The 14,472-nt window shown below is 42.3% G+C and overlaps 1 protein-coding gene across 1 annotated transcript in view; it reads right to left on the reverse strand.

The window, feature by feature from the left end:
• LOC146045009 (chymotrypsinogen A-like) overlaps positions 1 to 12,957 on the reverse strand; it is a 44,132-nt gene extending 31,175 nt beyond the window's left edge. Inside the window, exon 1 of the mRNA XM_083163711.1 lies at positions 12,856 to 12,957. Within this exon, the coding sequence (XP_083019837.1) occupies positions 12,856 to 12,880 (25 nt within the window). The 5' untranslated portion in view covers positions 12,881 to 12,957. The remainder of the gene's footprint in view (positions 1 to 12,855) is intronic.
• Positions 12,958 to 14,472: the final 1,515 nt, after the last annotated feature.

The raw sequence follows: 14,472 nt of genomic DNA on the forward strand, positions 1-14,472 counted from the left end.
TAAATGCGATTTTGTGCAAAAAAAAAAAAGTTTAAAAAAAAACGGCGTGGGGTCCCCCCTCCTAAGCATAACCAGCCCCGGGCTCATTGAGCCGGACTTGGTTCCAAAAATACGGGGGGACAAAAAGCATAGGGGTCCCCCGTATTTCTGAAACCAGCCCCGGACTCTTGGACCGGTCCTGGTTCCAAAAATACGGGGGACAAAAAATCTGGGGGTCCCCCGTATTTTGAAACCAGCACCGGGCTCCAACAGCCCACGGTGTCATGCCACAGCCGGGGGACACTTTTTATACAAGGTCCCCCGGCCAAAACATGAGCACCGTGGCTGGTCAGCCTTGGACAGGGTACCTGGAGGAGTGGGGACCCCCCCAATAAAGGGGTCCCCCCCCAGGCTTCACCCGTCCAGGGCTGAAGCCCGGGGCTGTCACCGGCGTCCGTGGCCAGTGGACGCCGGCCTGATAGGGTTAAATCGATCATACATATCATTACATTGCTTTATACCGGAGAACTACAAGTGCCAGCAGACCTCCCCCGCATGCTGGGACTTGGAGAACCACAAGTCCCAGCATGCGGGGCATTAATGGGCCCGCTGGGACTTGTAGTCCACCTGTAAAAAGAATGTTTATAAAAAACACACACAGAGAGAAGTACAAGTTTATTACACACACACACCTCACTTTTACACCAGCGTTACTTACCATTCCTGGATCCAGCGCTGGTCTGGCTGCTTCACAGCCGGCTCCCCCCGCACTGACAGGCAGCGGGGAGAACCGTCTTTCTCCGTTGCCTCTAACAGCTTCTGTAGCGCTGTCCGAGTGCTACAGAGGCTGAGAGTGCGATTGGCTGAGCTATGCATCTCCATGGAGACGCATAGCTCAGCCAATCAGGACTGAGCTATGCGTCTCCATGGAGACGTATCGGCCAATCGCGCTCTCAGCCTCTGTAGCGCTGGAACAGCGCTACAGAAGCTGTTAGAGGCAACGGAGAAAGCCGGTTCTCCCCGCTGCCTGTCAGTGCGGGGGGAGCCGGCTGTAAAGCAGCCAGACCAGCGCTGGATCCAGGAATGGTAAGTAACGCTGGTGTAAAAGTGAGGTGTGTGTGTGTAATAAACTTGTACTTCTCTCTGTGTGTGTTTTTTATAAACATTCTTTTTACAGGTGGACTACAAGTCCCAGCGGGCCCATTAATGCCCCGCATGCTGGGACTTATGGTTCTCCAAGTCCCAGCATGCGGGGGAGGTCTGCTGGCACTTGTAGTTCTCCGGTATAAAGCAATGTAATGATATGTATGATCGATTCAACCCTATCAGGCCGGCGTCCACTGGCCACGGACGCCGGTGACAGCCCCGGGCTTCAGCCCTGGACGGGTGAAGCCTGGGGGGGGGGGACCCCTTTATTGGGGGGGTCCCCACTCCTCCAGGTACCCCGTCCAAGGCTGACCAGCCACGGTGCTCATGTTTTTGCCGGGGGACCTTTTATAAAAAGTGTCCCCCGGCTGTGGCATGACACCGTGGGCTGTTGGAGCCCGGTGCTGGTTTCAAAATATGGGGGACCCCCAGATTTTTTGTCCCCGTATTTTTGGAACCAGGACCGGTCCAAGAGTCCGGGGCTGGTTTCAGAAATACGGGGGACCCCTATGCTTTTTGTCCCCCCGTATTTTTGGAACCAGGTCCGGCTCAATGAGCCCGGGGCTGGTTATGCTTAGGAGGGGGGACCCTACGCCGTTTTTTTTTTATAAAAACACTTTTACACATTTTTATTAACAGGACCATGCACAGATCTCAATGATCTGTGCATGGTTCTGTCAAATTCGCCTGTCAGAACCTGGTCTATTTTTTTTGCGATTTTTGGTAACATTTACCAAAAATCACACCTTATTACATTTGCGAGTTGTATACTTTATAATGGGAAAACATCTGGATGCGAATTGAAATGTGACTAAAAATCGCACTTCTAAAAGTGCGATTTCGCGGTAAAAAGTGCGATTTTTTACCGCGATTTTCAACCTATTAAATGTGCGATTTTCGGAAAATGTGCGATTTCGGCCGTTTTTGACCAAAAATCGCACCCTATTACATTTCGCCCTTAGTGTATTTATTATATCATATATGAGAGGAGTCAAAACTGGCCTTTGGAGACTTGCTCCTTATTAATTGTCTATGGTCCCACACATTATTGCCGACAAAGGGGGGAAAAAGTGGAAAGGGAAATAAAAAGCAAAGGAATGTTGATACTTCCTGTATATATGCCTTAATTGCGAATATTTTTCTATAACCGGCTGGGTTAAGTATAGATATTCAAGCTCATGGTAATCAGAAGATTTCTGAAAAATATGTGACCATCATATTTCCTTACACCCGGTCCTGTACCAGTGTTGGTTTCTTTCATTTATCGAATAGTGTTAAGGATTTAATCATAGGTCACCATGATATCTCCGCTGTTTTTATTTGTATTTTTATTTTATTTAAAAAGGTTTGGGATTTCTATGCCCACAGAACTTCTGCTGCCCACTCGTCTTGCTTAATGTATAGGACGAGGGGTGAGAGAGCCCTGTGCCCATATAAGGTCCCATAGTGTAGAAGGATGATCCCTTTAGACTGATCTCCTGGGTGTCCCCCTGTTGCTTGGTGGCATTGCAGGGTAGGCAGTCCAGGTAAATCCGCCTTGACCCTCCTTGGATATAGGTAAAGGGATAGTATCAAAAGTATTGTAGATTAAATTATAAATATTGGAACCTCTGTGGTACACTGTACCTCTGCTGCTCACTCGTCTTACTGATTTGCATAGAACGAGGAGTGAAAGAGTCCTGTGTCCATTTATAGCTCCAGAAAGATAGAAATGAAAGGTGGCCCCTGAGACGGGAAATCGGGGTACCCCCCTGTTACTTTTGCATTGCAGGGTGGGCAGACCCGATACATCCGACGTGGACTCACCTTATAGAGACATTTCAAGTAAGGGTGCAGTATTTATGAGGGTGGCTTTATACAGTTTTGGAGTTTTACCCTGCAAGGGTGTGTTTGATGATTTCACAGTTACTCACACAACTATGTAATGCAAATAGATGGCTCACAATATTATGGCTACAAGTGCCGATATGATTCGTTATATCTCTTATGAATCTGTATTCATGAAATACCACTCACTGGCCCTTATTCTGATCGGTGCGGCCCGATCAGAATATGCGGCCGCAACCGTGCAGGCGAATCCCCGCCTTCCATACGGATCGCCACCTGCCGTCCGTACGCGGATATGTGGCGATCCGCATGAAATTGGACGGGGATACGCCTCCTCCGTCTTGGGAGCTGCCCCTGCATTCGATGGTCGTCGAACATCGAATGCAGGGCCGCACGCTCCACCAGGTCCCGCAACACAAGACCACACTTGTCCGTGTGAAATCATGTATGGGGGCGGGCAGCTGACATCCGGCGATGTCAGATGCCCGCCCCGTACCCACGCGTCACGGCCTCATTACCATGCATACGCCCCGCGTTTGCATGGGAACGCCCATGAAACGCGGGGCGTATGCATAGGGTAATGAGGCTAAGTAGCCCCTCACGCCCCTCTACGCCCCCTGTGCGGCGTATAAAGAATCCATGCGGCGAAATCGCCTGCACATGCGCAGACGATAAACATCGGCGGGCCGTACGCAAGCGGGAATATCCGCACCGATCAGAATAAGGGCCACTGTTTTATCAAACAGTTTTACATATGATGAGGGGACAAAACTTCCCTCACATTATTTTCCAAGCATGGATGCACACACTGACTCTGTTGCCAATTATTTGTTATACAATGTTACCTCTCACAGTGAATGTTTTAATACATAAGTTGTAAATCAACTTTGTGATCTTTTTCAGCAGAAATTGCTACTTTTGACCAACACTTCACCATAAAATTGCTATGTTGTACAATGTTGCCTCTCACAGTTCTGTGCAGGAATACAGATTTTATGAACTAGATATATATTCTTTTTTAGCAAAAAAAGTGCTGCATTTGGCCGTCACTACAATAGTGACCAATGTGCTGTTTATATAATATTGCCTCTCACAGTAAAAGTTTCTATGCAGGAATAGAGATTTTATACCCGGCTCTATAGACTTTTTTAAGCAAAGGTTGCTAAATTTAGCCGTCACTCCAGCAGTAAGAAATATATTGCTGTTTTCACACCTACAGTAATGGTAAATCTTCACCGTTTATATCCACATTTAAAAGATCAGTTGGTGAAAAGCCACTTAATAAGAGGACAACCACAAAGGAGCAAAATTAAGGGAACCTATCAGTGCGGTCAGTGTAAGGCTTGCCAATACATCTGGAACACAGACCAAATTACCGACAGATTTGGTACAGCTATACAGTTATACGATTACATTAACTGTAAGACAGAAGGGGTGATATATTGCATATCTTGTGACTGTAACCAAAGATATGTTGGTATGACAACACGACCTCTAAAACAGCGAATCCTAGAACATATAAGATCTATTCGCAATGTGGAAAAAGATAAAATGAAGTTCAAACAAATAACTTCTGTGGCAAGACATTTATACTCACGACATGGAGGTAAAATACAAGGCTTCAAGGTCTGTGGTCTTGAGAAAGTCAACCTAGGCATCAGAGGGGGTGACTTTACCAATGCACTGCTAAAAAAGGAGAGCCAATGGACATTCAACCTCGGGGCCATAAACCCACAGGGGATGAACGAACATATCAATTTTGGAGCATTTCTGATGTAAGGATCTCATGAACACCCGGACAGTAAACCTCCCCCCCACCCAGCTCTGTTCCCCACCCCCAACCCTAAATCATGATGTATATATAAAAAAATAAGAAAACACAAAAAAACAAAAAATAACAAAAACATAAAAGATTTAAAATAATAAAGAACCTCCCAAAAATGGAAGGCACCCATGTATCCAGTCTTTTGATACAATAATAGATACCAAAATTTTGTAAAAAAAAAATATGAATTATTCCTCAGAAATGCTCCAGACTTGGAAAATTAGGGGTCAATATCTGTTCACATTCACGTTTATATGCATATGGAACCTACAATCACATAAGTTAAAGGCACTATTTTACAAATCCCACTATTTATATAACCAAAATGGCAAGGAGCTAGCACTAAATGGCCAGCTATAATTAACTGACCCTTAACAGCATAATTAATATTTTTTCACTGTTGTATTGATATAATAACCTTTTCACACAAATGTACCATGACTCACGGCGGACCCAGTTCTTACCGTGTCATATACTCCATCTGTTTTTTTATTTTTAAGGCATAATCAGGTGGAATGTAAAGGGATTGATTACTATTTGTTGCATACGTCTCCCCAGCTTTGTGGTGCCGAAAGGCATTGATTGGCCAAAGATCCATCCAGTTAAGGGGACATTGTGTGCCTTCTCTGTGCACCTGACCCAGTATACAATCTCCAGTTTTGCGACACATTGATAGGGGTGCTTTTGTGGTGTGGATATAAACGGTGGAGATTTACCATTACTGTAGGTGTGAAAACAGCAATATATTTCTTACTGCTGGAGTGATGACTAAATGTAGCAACCTTTGCTTAAAAAAGTCTATAGAGCCGGGTATAAAATCTCTATTCCTGCATAGAAACTTTTACTGTGAGAGGCATTATTATATAAACAGCACATTGGTCACTATTGTAGTGACGGCCAAATGCAGCACTTTTTTTGCTAAAAAAGAATATATATCTAGTTCATAAAATCTGTATTCCTGCACAGAACTGTGAGAGGCAACATTGTACAACATAGCAATTTTCTGGTGAAGTGTTGGTCAAAAGTAGCAATTTCTGCTGAAAAAGATCACAAAGTTGATTTACAACTTATGTATTAAAACAATCCCTGTGAGAGGTAACATTGTATAACAAATAATTGGCAACAGAGTCAGTGTGTGCATCCATGCTTGGAAAATAATGTGAGGGAAGTTTTGTCCCCTCATCATATGTAAAACTGTTTGATAAAACAGTGAGTGGTATTTCATGAATACAGATTCATAAGAGATATAACAAATCGTATTGGCACTTGTAGCTATAATATTGTGAGCCATCTATTTGCATTACATACAGTAGTTGTGTGAGTAACTGTGAAATCATCAAACACACCCTTGCAGGGTAAAACTCCAAAACTGTATAAAGCCACCCTCATAAATACTGCACCCTTACTTGACCTGTCTCTATAAGGTGAGTCCACGTCGGATGTATCGGGTCTGCCCACCCTGCAATGCAAAAGTAACAGGGGGGTACCCCGATTTCCCGTCTCAGGGGCCACCTTTCATTTCTATCTTTCTGGAGCTATAAATGGACACAGGACTCTCTCACTCCTCGTTCTATGCAAATCAGTAAGACGAGTGAGCAGCAGAGGTACAGTGTACCACAGAGGTTCCAATATTTATAATTTACCTATATCCAAGGAGGGTCAAGGCGGATATACCTGGACTGCCTACCCTGCAATGCCACCAAGCAACAGGGGGACACCCAGGAGATCAGTCTAACCCCTTCCCGACGGGGCGTTTTTTGTAAAAAAAAATTTTTTTTTCCTCCTCGCGTTCAAATAAGCGTAACTTTTTTAATTTTCCGGCTATATAGACACATGAGGGCTTTTTTTTTGCGGGACAAGTTGTACTTTTTAATGGTACCATTTACTATACCGTATAATATTCTGGGGAATCAGGAAATAATTCAATGTGGGGTAAAAAGGAAAAAAAACGCAATTCCACAATTTTGCGCTGGTTACGGTTTTTTTGGAGTTCATAGTTCGTTTAAAATGATGGGTTATCTTTATTCTATGGGTCGTTACGATTCCGGTGATACCAAACTTATATAGTTTTCGTTACGTTTTACCACTAAAAAAAAAAATAGAAAATTTTACGGTTTTTCTAATTTGCGTCGCGTCGCCATGTTCTGCGGCTTATAACTTTTTTATTTTTCCACCTACGGACCTGGGTGAGGGCTCATTTTTTGCGGGCTGAAGTGTACTTTTTAATTAATACCATTATGGGATATGTGCGACTTTCTGATCTCTTTTAGTAAAATTTTTTTGGTAGGCGATGCGACCAAAAAAACGTAGTTTTGGCGTTGGGAATTTTTTTCCGTTTACGCCTTTAACCGTGCGGGATAACTTATGTTATATTTTAATAGATCGGACTTTTAGGAACGCGGCGATACCAAATATGTTTATTTTTTTTTATTTTTTATTTATTTTTATTTGTGAAATGGGGAAAGGGGGGTGATTTGAACTTTTAATATTTTTTTATTTTTTTTTTATTTTTAAACTTTTTTTTTTTTTTTTTTTTTTACTTTTACTACAAGGCCCCCTAGTGTACTTGACCACTAGGGGGCGCGATCGCCTGTACTAGGTTCAGCCATAGAGCTCTATGGCTGAACATAGTGATTTTCAGCACTTCCTATTACATCCTGCCTCAGGCAGGATGTAATAGGAATGCTGACATGGCCAGCACAGGGGTCTACATTAGACCCCTGGCTGCCATGGCAACCAATCGGCACCCTCCGATCTCGCCGCGGGGGGCCCCGATAGGCGCCGGAGGGGGGCGCCCCCCCTCCGATCAGCTATTTAAGCACTGCGGGCGCTTTGCCCGCGGTGCTTAAAGGGTTAAACGGCCACGATCGGCGAACTCGCCGCTCATGGCCGTGAGAGCAGGTACCTGGCTGTAATATACAGCCATTACCTGCTCTCTTTCAAGCCAGCTCACTCCGTGAGCTGGCTTGATTCCCCCGCAACCGTCATATGACGTACATGTACGTCATATGTCGGGAAGGGGTTAAAGGGATCATCCTTCTACACTATCCCTCTGGGACCTTATATGGGCACAGGGCTCTCTCACCCCTCGTCCTATACATTAAGCAAGACGAGTGGGCAGCAGAAGTTCTGTGGGCATAGAAATCCCAAACCTTTTTAAATAAAATAAAATCTTTCACTCAATTTAAACAAAAGTACAATATTAAAACAGCTGACTTCTATAAATATTTACAAATCAGACATTGGCTAAAAACCTTACCTCAGGATCTGCTAATAACAGATATAATAAAGAAAGAAATAAGAGCACAAATAAGACTATCAAGGAAAAGGGGAGGAACTACCAGATGGTATAAAATAATTCAAAAAGCAAATGATATAAATAAAACCACACAACAAAATAAAAGGGAATGGGAATTGGGTTTCTCACTTGAGGAGGAATAATGGTCAAGATCAAATCTACATATTGAGAGATATATAAAACTCTTCTATAATACCTACCTGACCCCCTCCAAGATACATAGATTTTACCCTGCTCAGCCAGACCTATGCTGGAGGTGTAGAGAGGAGAGCGGAGATATAGTACATATATTTTGGTCATGTAAAGAATTATTGCTATTTTGGAGGGAGATAGAAGGCCTCATCTCCCATATTCTGGGAAAAAGAATATCATTAACCCCACAGGGGGCACTGTTGCATGTCTTCCCCCAGAGATCCCTAATAAATCTAAATATCTAGTGGCGCAGATACTTATAGCAGCTAGAACATCTATTGCACAACTATGGAAACAAGAGAAACCACCAGATATATCACAAACCATTAAAAAAATAAACTATATCTTTAAAATGGAAACGTTCGCCACTGGACAGCTGGCTAAGATTAGAAGGAAATGGGGGGATGGGAGGAGGACATGCATTGGCGGAATTAGCTGGGGGAAGAGAGAGAGAGTAGACCCACTGGCACTGGAAGAGCGGGAACAGGAGGGAGGAGAAGAGAGAAAAGAGGAAAAGAAGGGGCAAAATGGGGAAGGAATCATAAGGAAAAAATAGTCTGTGAAGTTGGGTCCCAAACTGAAATGCATTTTGTGGTTGGATTAAATTAAATCTAACAAGAAACATAACATACTGTATAGCGCTATAAATAATTACCTACAGTATTTCTGTCTGTACATATATTATTTTTGTCTTCTGCTGAATGTACCTAGAAGCACGCAGCATTGTTATTGTGTGTACTGTAAGGTTTTTTGTTTTTTGGTCTGTCTTATATGTTTATTGGAGCAAGGATGCTCCAAATTTTGTATTGTATTGTACAATCTTAACTTTGAAAATTGAAATAAAGAGATATTTAAAAAAAAAAATTAAGCGGTTTTGGTATAAGGTAGTAACTTTTATTGGACACACATTTAAAATACATTTAAATTTAGACCATAAAGCCCTGCTATGGGCAGATTTTACTGAGTGGAATATAAGTCAAGATGGTAGAAATTTGCGACCAATACTAACAATAATAGTTACAATAGATAAGAAAATCATACTAAAGAATTGGCCGACTAAAAATGCCCCCATGCTGAAATCTGTAATAAATACCATAATGAAAACACTGCACTGGGAGAAGTACAATGCATTAACAGAAGAAGGTGGTAGGAGATTTTATAAAACCTGGGGGACCTTCATTGAAACCCTAGATCGCCAAACCAAACATCAAATCCTACACCCCTTCAAGGAAACACAATGGTATAGCAGAATACGAACCCCCGAGTTCCAATAAGATCAATATACTAGAATTTAATTAAGTATAGAAAACAGTCTCTTTGCCTTCCTCCTTTATCTGTTTCTTTCTTCTATGGAGAAATGTAAAAACTTTCTTGTATATAAAAATGTGCGAAGTATTCCTATCCTCCTTCTTACCTAATGTGTCGGTTTTGTACGTTAGTAGGATGACAGTAGCATGGATATCGGAAATATGTCCATTAATATGTTCTGTTTGTCTGTGTAATTTAAGACATATAGCTCTGCGCAGTTGTTAAATATGTATGAAGATCAGAGGGAGAATATCAATTATTGGAATTCCCCATCTTCTAGATGAATCCGCAGAAAGTCTTTTTTTAGTCAGCACAAATAATTCTATACAGCAATTTCCAAACTACAGATATGGCCTCATACGTAGTGGCTGCGTAGCACATAACGTGCGCTATGCAAATCGCGCATGAATCGCTCCTGATCTTTGCGCTATAGTCCCGTTATAGATTGCGTTATAAATGTAACGTAATGTTGTAAATGTAACCTGCAATTACACTCATTGACTACCAGATGTCACTTTTCCTAAACAGTACAGCGCATGCCTGTACATGTCATTGGTGTCTTCTGTAATACTGTATACAGTAATTCACACATACTGTACAGTACTCTGTAATGCTCGTTTACAAAGGTACAAATACAGGGGATAAAGAAAGCTGGCCAATCAACTTTCTTTATAAGAGAACTTCACACTATAGATTTTGTCCAACTTCCCAACTACAGATTTTGTCCTTACTTTAGAGAAAGAGTACTTACTTTAGGGAAAGAGTTCTTGGATTAAATTCGCAGGAGGAGATATGATCAAGTTATACATGTCATTGGTACAGATTGCTACTGTATAAATATGGAATCCATGCTAACCTTTACTTATGCTGGAAACTTTCACATGGTATATTATTTACGGAGGTGTCTATCATTATGCTGTATTGCGCCATGAAAACAGCGCAATCTACTGGGCATGTCTCATACTTGACTGTACAGTATATTGTACACCAATGGAGCAACTGAAATCACAGGTTTCTGTGGCCTAGTGGTTAAAGACACCGTTACCGTATACTGTTAGCAGCAATACTGGTTCGATCCACAATGGGGTACAATTTTTTTTTAAAAATGTACTACTTTTTTTTTTCATTTTTTAATCAATAAAGTTATTTGGTGCTTTGCAAATTCCTTTTGCACAAAAATATTAACAATGGCAGGTGGCCATGTACATGATACAGTTATTGTCGTTACATACTGTGTTGCAAAGAATGTTTTTTTTTTCACACAAGTACATTTTCCACTTCACATTATGTCTGTAGCAAAACACCTCCCCCAGCCACTCCGTGCATGGTCACATTAGTGAGTGAAGAACTACTGTAAATGCTGTGAAATGACAATGTTCACCCTATTGGGTGTTTATCCCTACATTGTGTACTTAATCCAGGATTGGGTACTTGTGTCTTAGCAGGGCGCCCGGCTACGCTACGCTGACAACGTATCTTAGGCTACGTTGTCAGTGTAGTGTAGCCCGGCTCCCTGCTAATATGTGTAGTACATTATACTTATGGTCAGCGTTGTCCCCGGCACCATGCTTCCCCTCCTCCAGCACTCGCCTCCATGTCGGTGTCCCTGGCGCTATCGTTCCCCTCCTCCAGCACTCACATCCTCCATGAAACTCCCCGGCGGCAGCAATGTACGCAATTAGTGTAGTTCTGCTGGGGGAGCACGGAAACCATGTAGTACCCGGGTGCCCAATTAACATACATACGCTTGCGCAAGGAATTTGCATCGCATGTCCCGTTTTAGTGCCATGCAATCCATGCGATGCGATCTCAGTAGTTTATGGATAGAGTACTGATAGACATTTGTCAGTTACCATAGCTATGCTTTCTGAATAAGCTTAAGCTATGGAAATAGCGTAGTCAGTCAGAACTTGCGTAAGTTCTCCCGGGCACCAGGGCCGGTGCTAGGGTGTCCGTCGCCCTCCTGCAAACCATAAATTTTGCGCCCTTTCACATTGCCAATGCAACAAGCTGCAGCCCTATTGTGGGAGCGTATGCAACATGCGATCCTATGGAGGATCTCGGGTGCATGTACATGTATGCATACACCATCTCAGTGCTGTGTCCGAAAAATGTTGCAGGCACTAATGGTGCCCATACATGCTGCGAAAATCGCATACGTTATGGGCTAGATCACATCGCAAGGCATGCATGCAATGCAATCAGCTCCTACAGTAACTGTGAATTTACTGTACTGTACATGCTTGGCTTGAAAAAAAATGACAGGTACTGTACAGCACAGTAATGTACTGTACTATACAGTAGCAGCTGACTGACCACTGATAAAAACCAGACATTGTATCACTTCAACGAGCTTACTAAATCTACAGTACCACTGTATACATGACTGTAACAGTACTGTGTGTAAAAGTAAAATGATCCCTTTACGAATCAGTAACTTACTTTGAAGTCATAACACCAAAATGTGGCCACCTTTAGAACAATATACTGAGACGCCCGGAAAGCTGTATTGGTAAACCGGAATTTTATGTGTGTTAAAACTACAATACTGTACTAACCAAAGGCCAGCACCTTTAGACAAAACCAATGAGACGTACAATACAGTACAGTATAATTTAATGCATTGATTCTGTACGCAATTCAATCTAATTTTATTTATTAGTGTGTACACTATCCACAGAACAGTACAGCTTGCTGGAGACAGCACAATAGTAGCAAAGTACTTTACTGTAGTACCCTGCCGTAATAACAACTCAGATGCAAAAGCGTCTCATTCCTGGAGCGTCTGCGCAACTCAGTCGCAGGAGCGTCTCATTCATACAGCGTCAGAGACGCTCCTGCGTGTCAAACAAATGCAGCCTCTCCGGCCGCATCAGCATGATCCACTCTCTGTCAAAGAGATGGGATCATGCTTGTGCCGGCGGTGTGAGAGAGGCGCTGACTAGGCTTGCCAGGACAATAAAGTACATTACTGTAGTTCCTGCGCTTCATGCACGTGCTGCAGCACAAATTTTACGCATGCGCAATGAGGTTTTCAAAAGTGACATCTGGTGGATGATCACTGGTATTGCACTCGTCCGGAGATGCCACGGCAAATCGCCAAGCTTTTAAAATGTATTGCGATGGCGGGAGCCTTGGCCCGCCATGGCAAGCTGGCGGTACATTCGCCATAGGTAGAAAGGATAAGACCCTAATACAGTAATACAGTATAATTGAATGGTAAAACAAAGCGCTATGTACAGTGTGGCATAATAAGCATTGTTGTAATAAAATTACTTACTGGACACATTTACTTCTTGCAGCATAAAGTGGCAGAGAAGATTCTGAAAAAAGGTGAGTAAAGGTGGTAAAATTAGTAATATTATTTTACTAGGTATTATTTTTTTTTATAGAAGTTAGTGATTCTAGTGATGCCTAAATCATGTACAGATACTAATACCATACCTCCCAACTATCCTGATTACAGTGGACAGCCCCACTATTAGGAGAATGTCCTACTGTCCTTCCCACGGATGGCAATGTCCCGTGGGCGGGGGGAAGTTGGGGGGAGGAGAAGTGATCACTGAAGAGATGCCATGTAATGTGCATGGCATCTCTTCAGTGTATGGAGGAGGGAGGAAGTGCATGGAGGGAGCTGGAGGCTGCCCAACTATTAGGGAAGCACTGGGCATGCCCCCAAAATGATGAAAATAGAGTTGTGATGCTTTGCCATGCTTCCTCTTTCTGATGCCCTGCCCACCTTTTTCAGGCGACCAACCATGCCTATGGTGCAACAGGTCCCAATTATGGAGTTTCAAATGTTGGGAGCTATGCTAATACCACATGTGAGACTCACAAAAAGCATTCACATTTCTTGTGTTCTGTTCTATCCGGTGACATGTGATAACGCCTAGTTATGGAAAATTACTTTATAACCCTTAAAAATAACCGCAAACACTGAAATAATTGCACACCAACACAAACTTGTAAAAAAAATGTATGACAAAGCTTTACTTGGAAAAAATAGCTTGATTACAGGTATTTGCAAATGCAGACTAACACAAGAAACATGAAATTGATTAGCTAATACTTAAAAAATAACTCTAGATCAAATCATAATGGAAACCTATCAAGGACAGTGATCAGCCATTAAAACTCATTTCATAGTTACCTCCTGCCCCCTGCTTGACTGTTCTTCTTCAACTGCCTCCCCCTTCCTTCTCTAACTCTGATATTTAAACCTTAAGCTGGCCATACATCAGAAAGATCGATCTTAAGATCGATTGCGCTCATGATTGTGTACAATTTCCCTTGAAATCCCCGGCAGTCCTTGGTGGTTTTTGGACACACAATCTACACACAATCGATCATACAATCAATCATACAATCCATCTACTGCATGATTGTGTACACAAGATGTGCACACAATCTGCATACAATCCATCTTACAATCAGTCATACAATCCATCTGCTGATTGATTGTATGATTATGTACATAAGATGTGCACACAATCTGCATACAATCCATCTTACAATCAGTTGAGATTGTATGATTGGGTACAATATCTTTCTGATGTATGGCCACCTTTAGTCACATTAATTAATTCATTAATCATGAGCATTGAGTCTTATTTGCAAGCTCTGCCTTCAATCATGATGTCATAATTAACCCAACACCCAACTTCCTTGTTACTAGGGAAAGATTCAGTGGCCTTGGGGTTTAAGCATGTGTGGCCCTGTTCTCATAATGTTGACAAGTTTGTGGAGACTAGCTGGCTGTCCTTGCTCCATTATACTGTCAACATCACATTCTTAAACTTATAAAACCAAAAACAATTTTCTATAAGAAATCACTCTTCTAGCACTGTTCTGAATCTTCATCCATTTTATAATGTTTTTATGCAAGTCATAGTTGACA

Source organism: Crinia signifera, chromosome 11 (genome assembly GCF_055691185.1).
Source record: "Crinia signifera chromosome 11, ASM5569118v1, whole genome shotgun sequence".
Classification (NCBI taxonomy): Eukaryota; Metazoa; Chordata; class Amphibia; order Anura; family Myobatrachidae; genus Crinia; species Crinia signifera.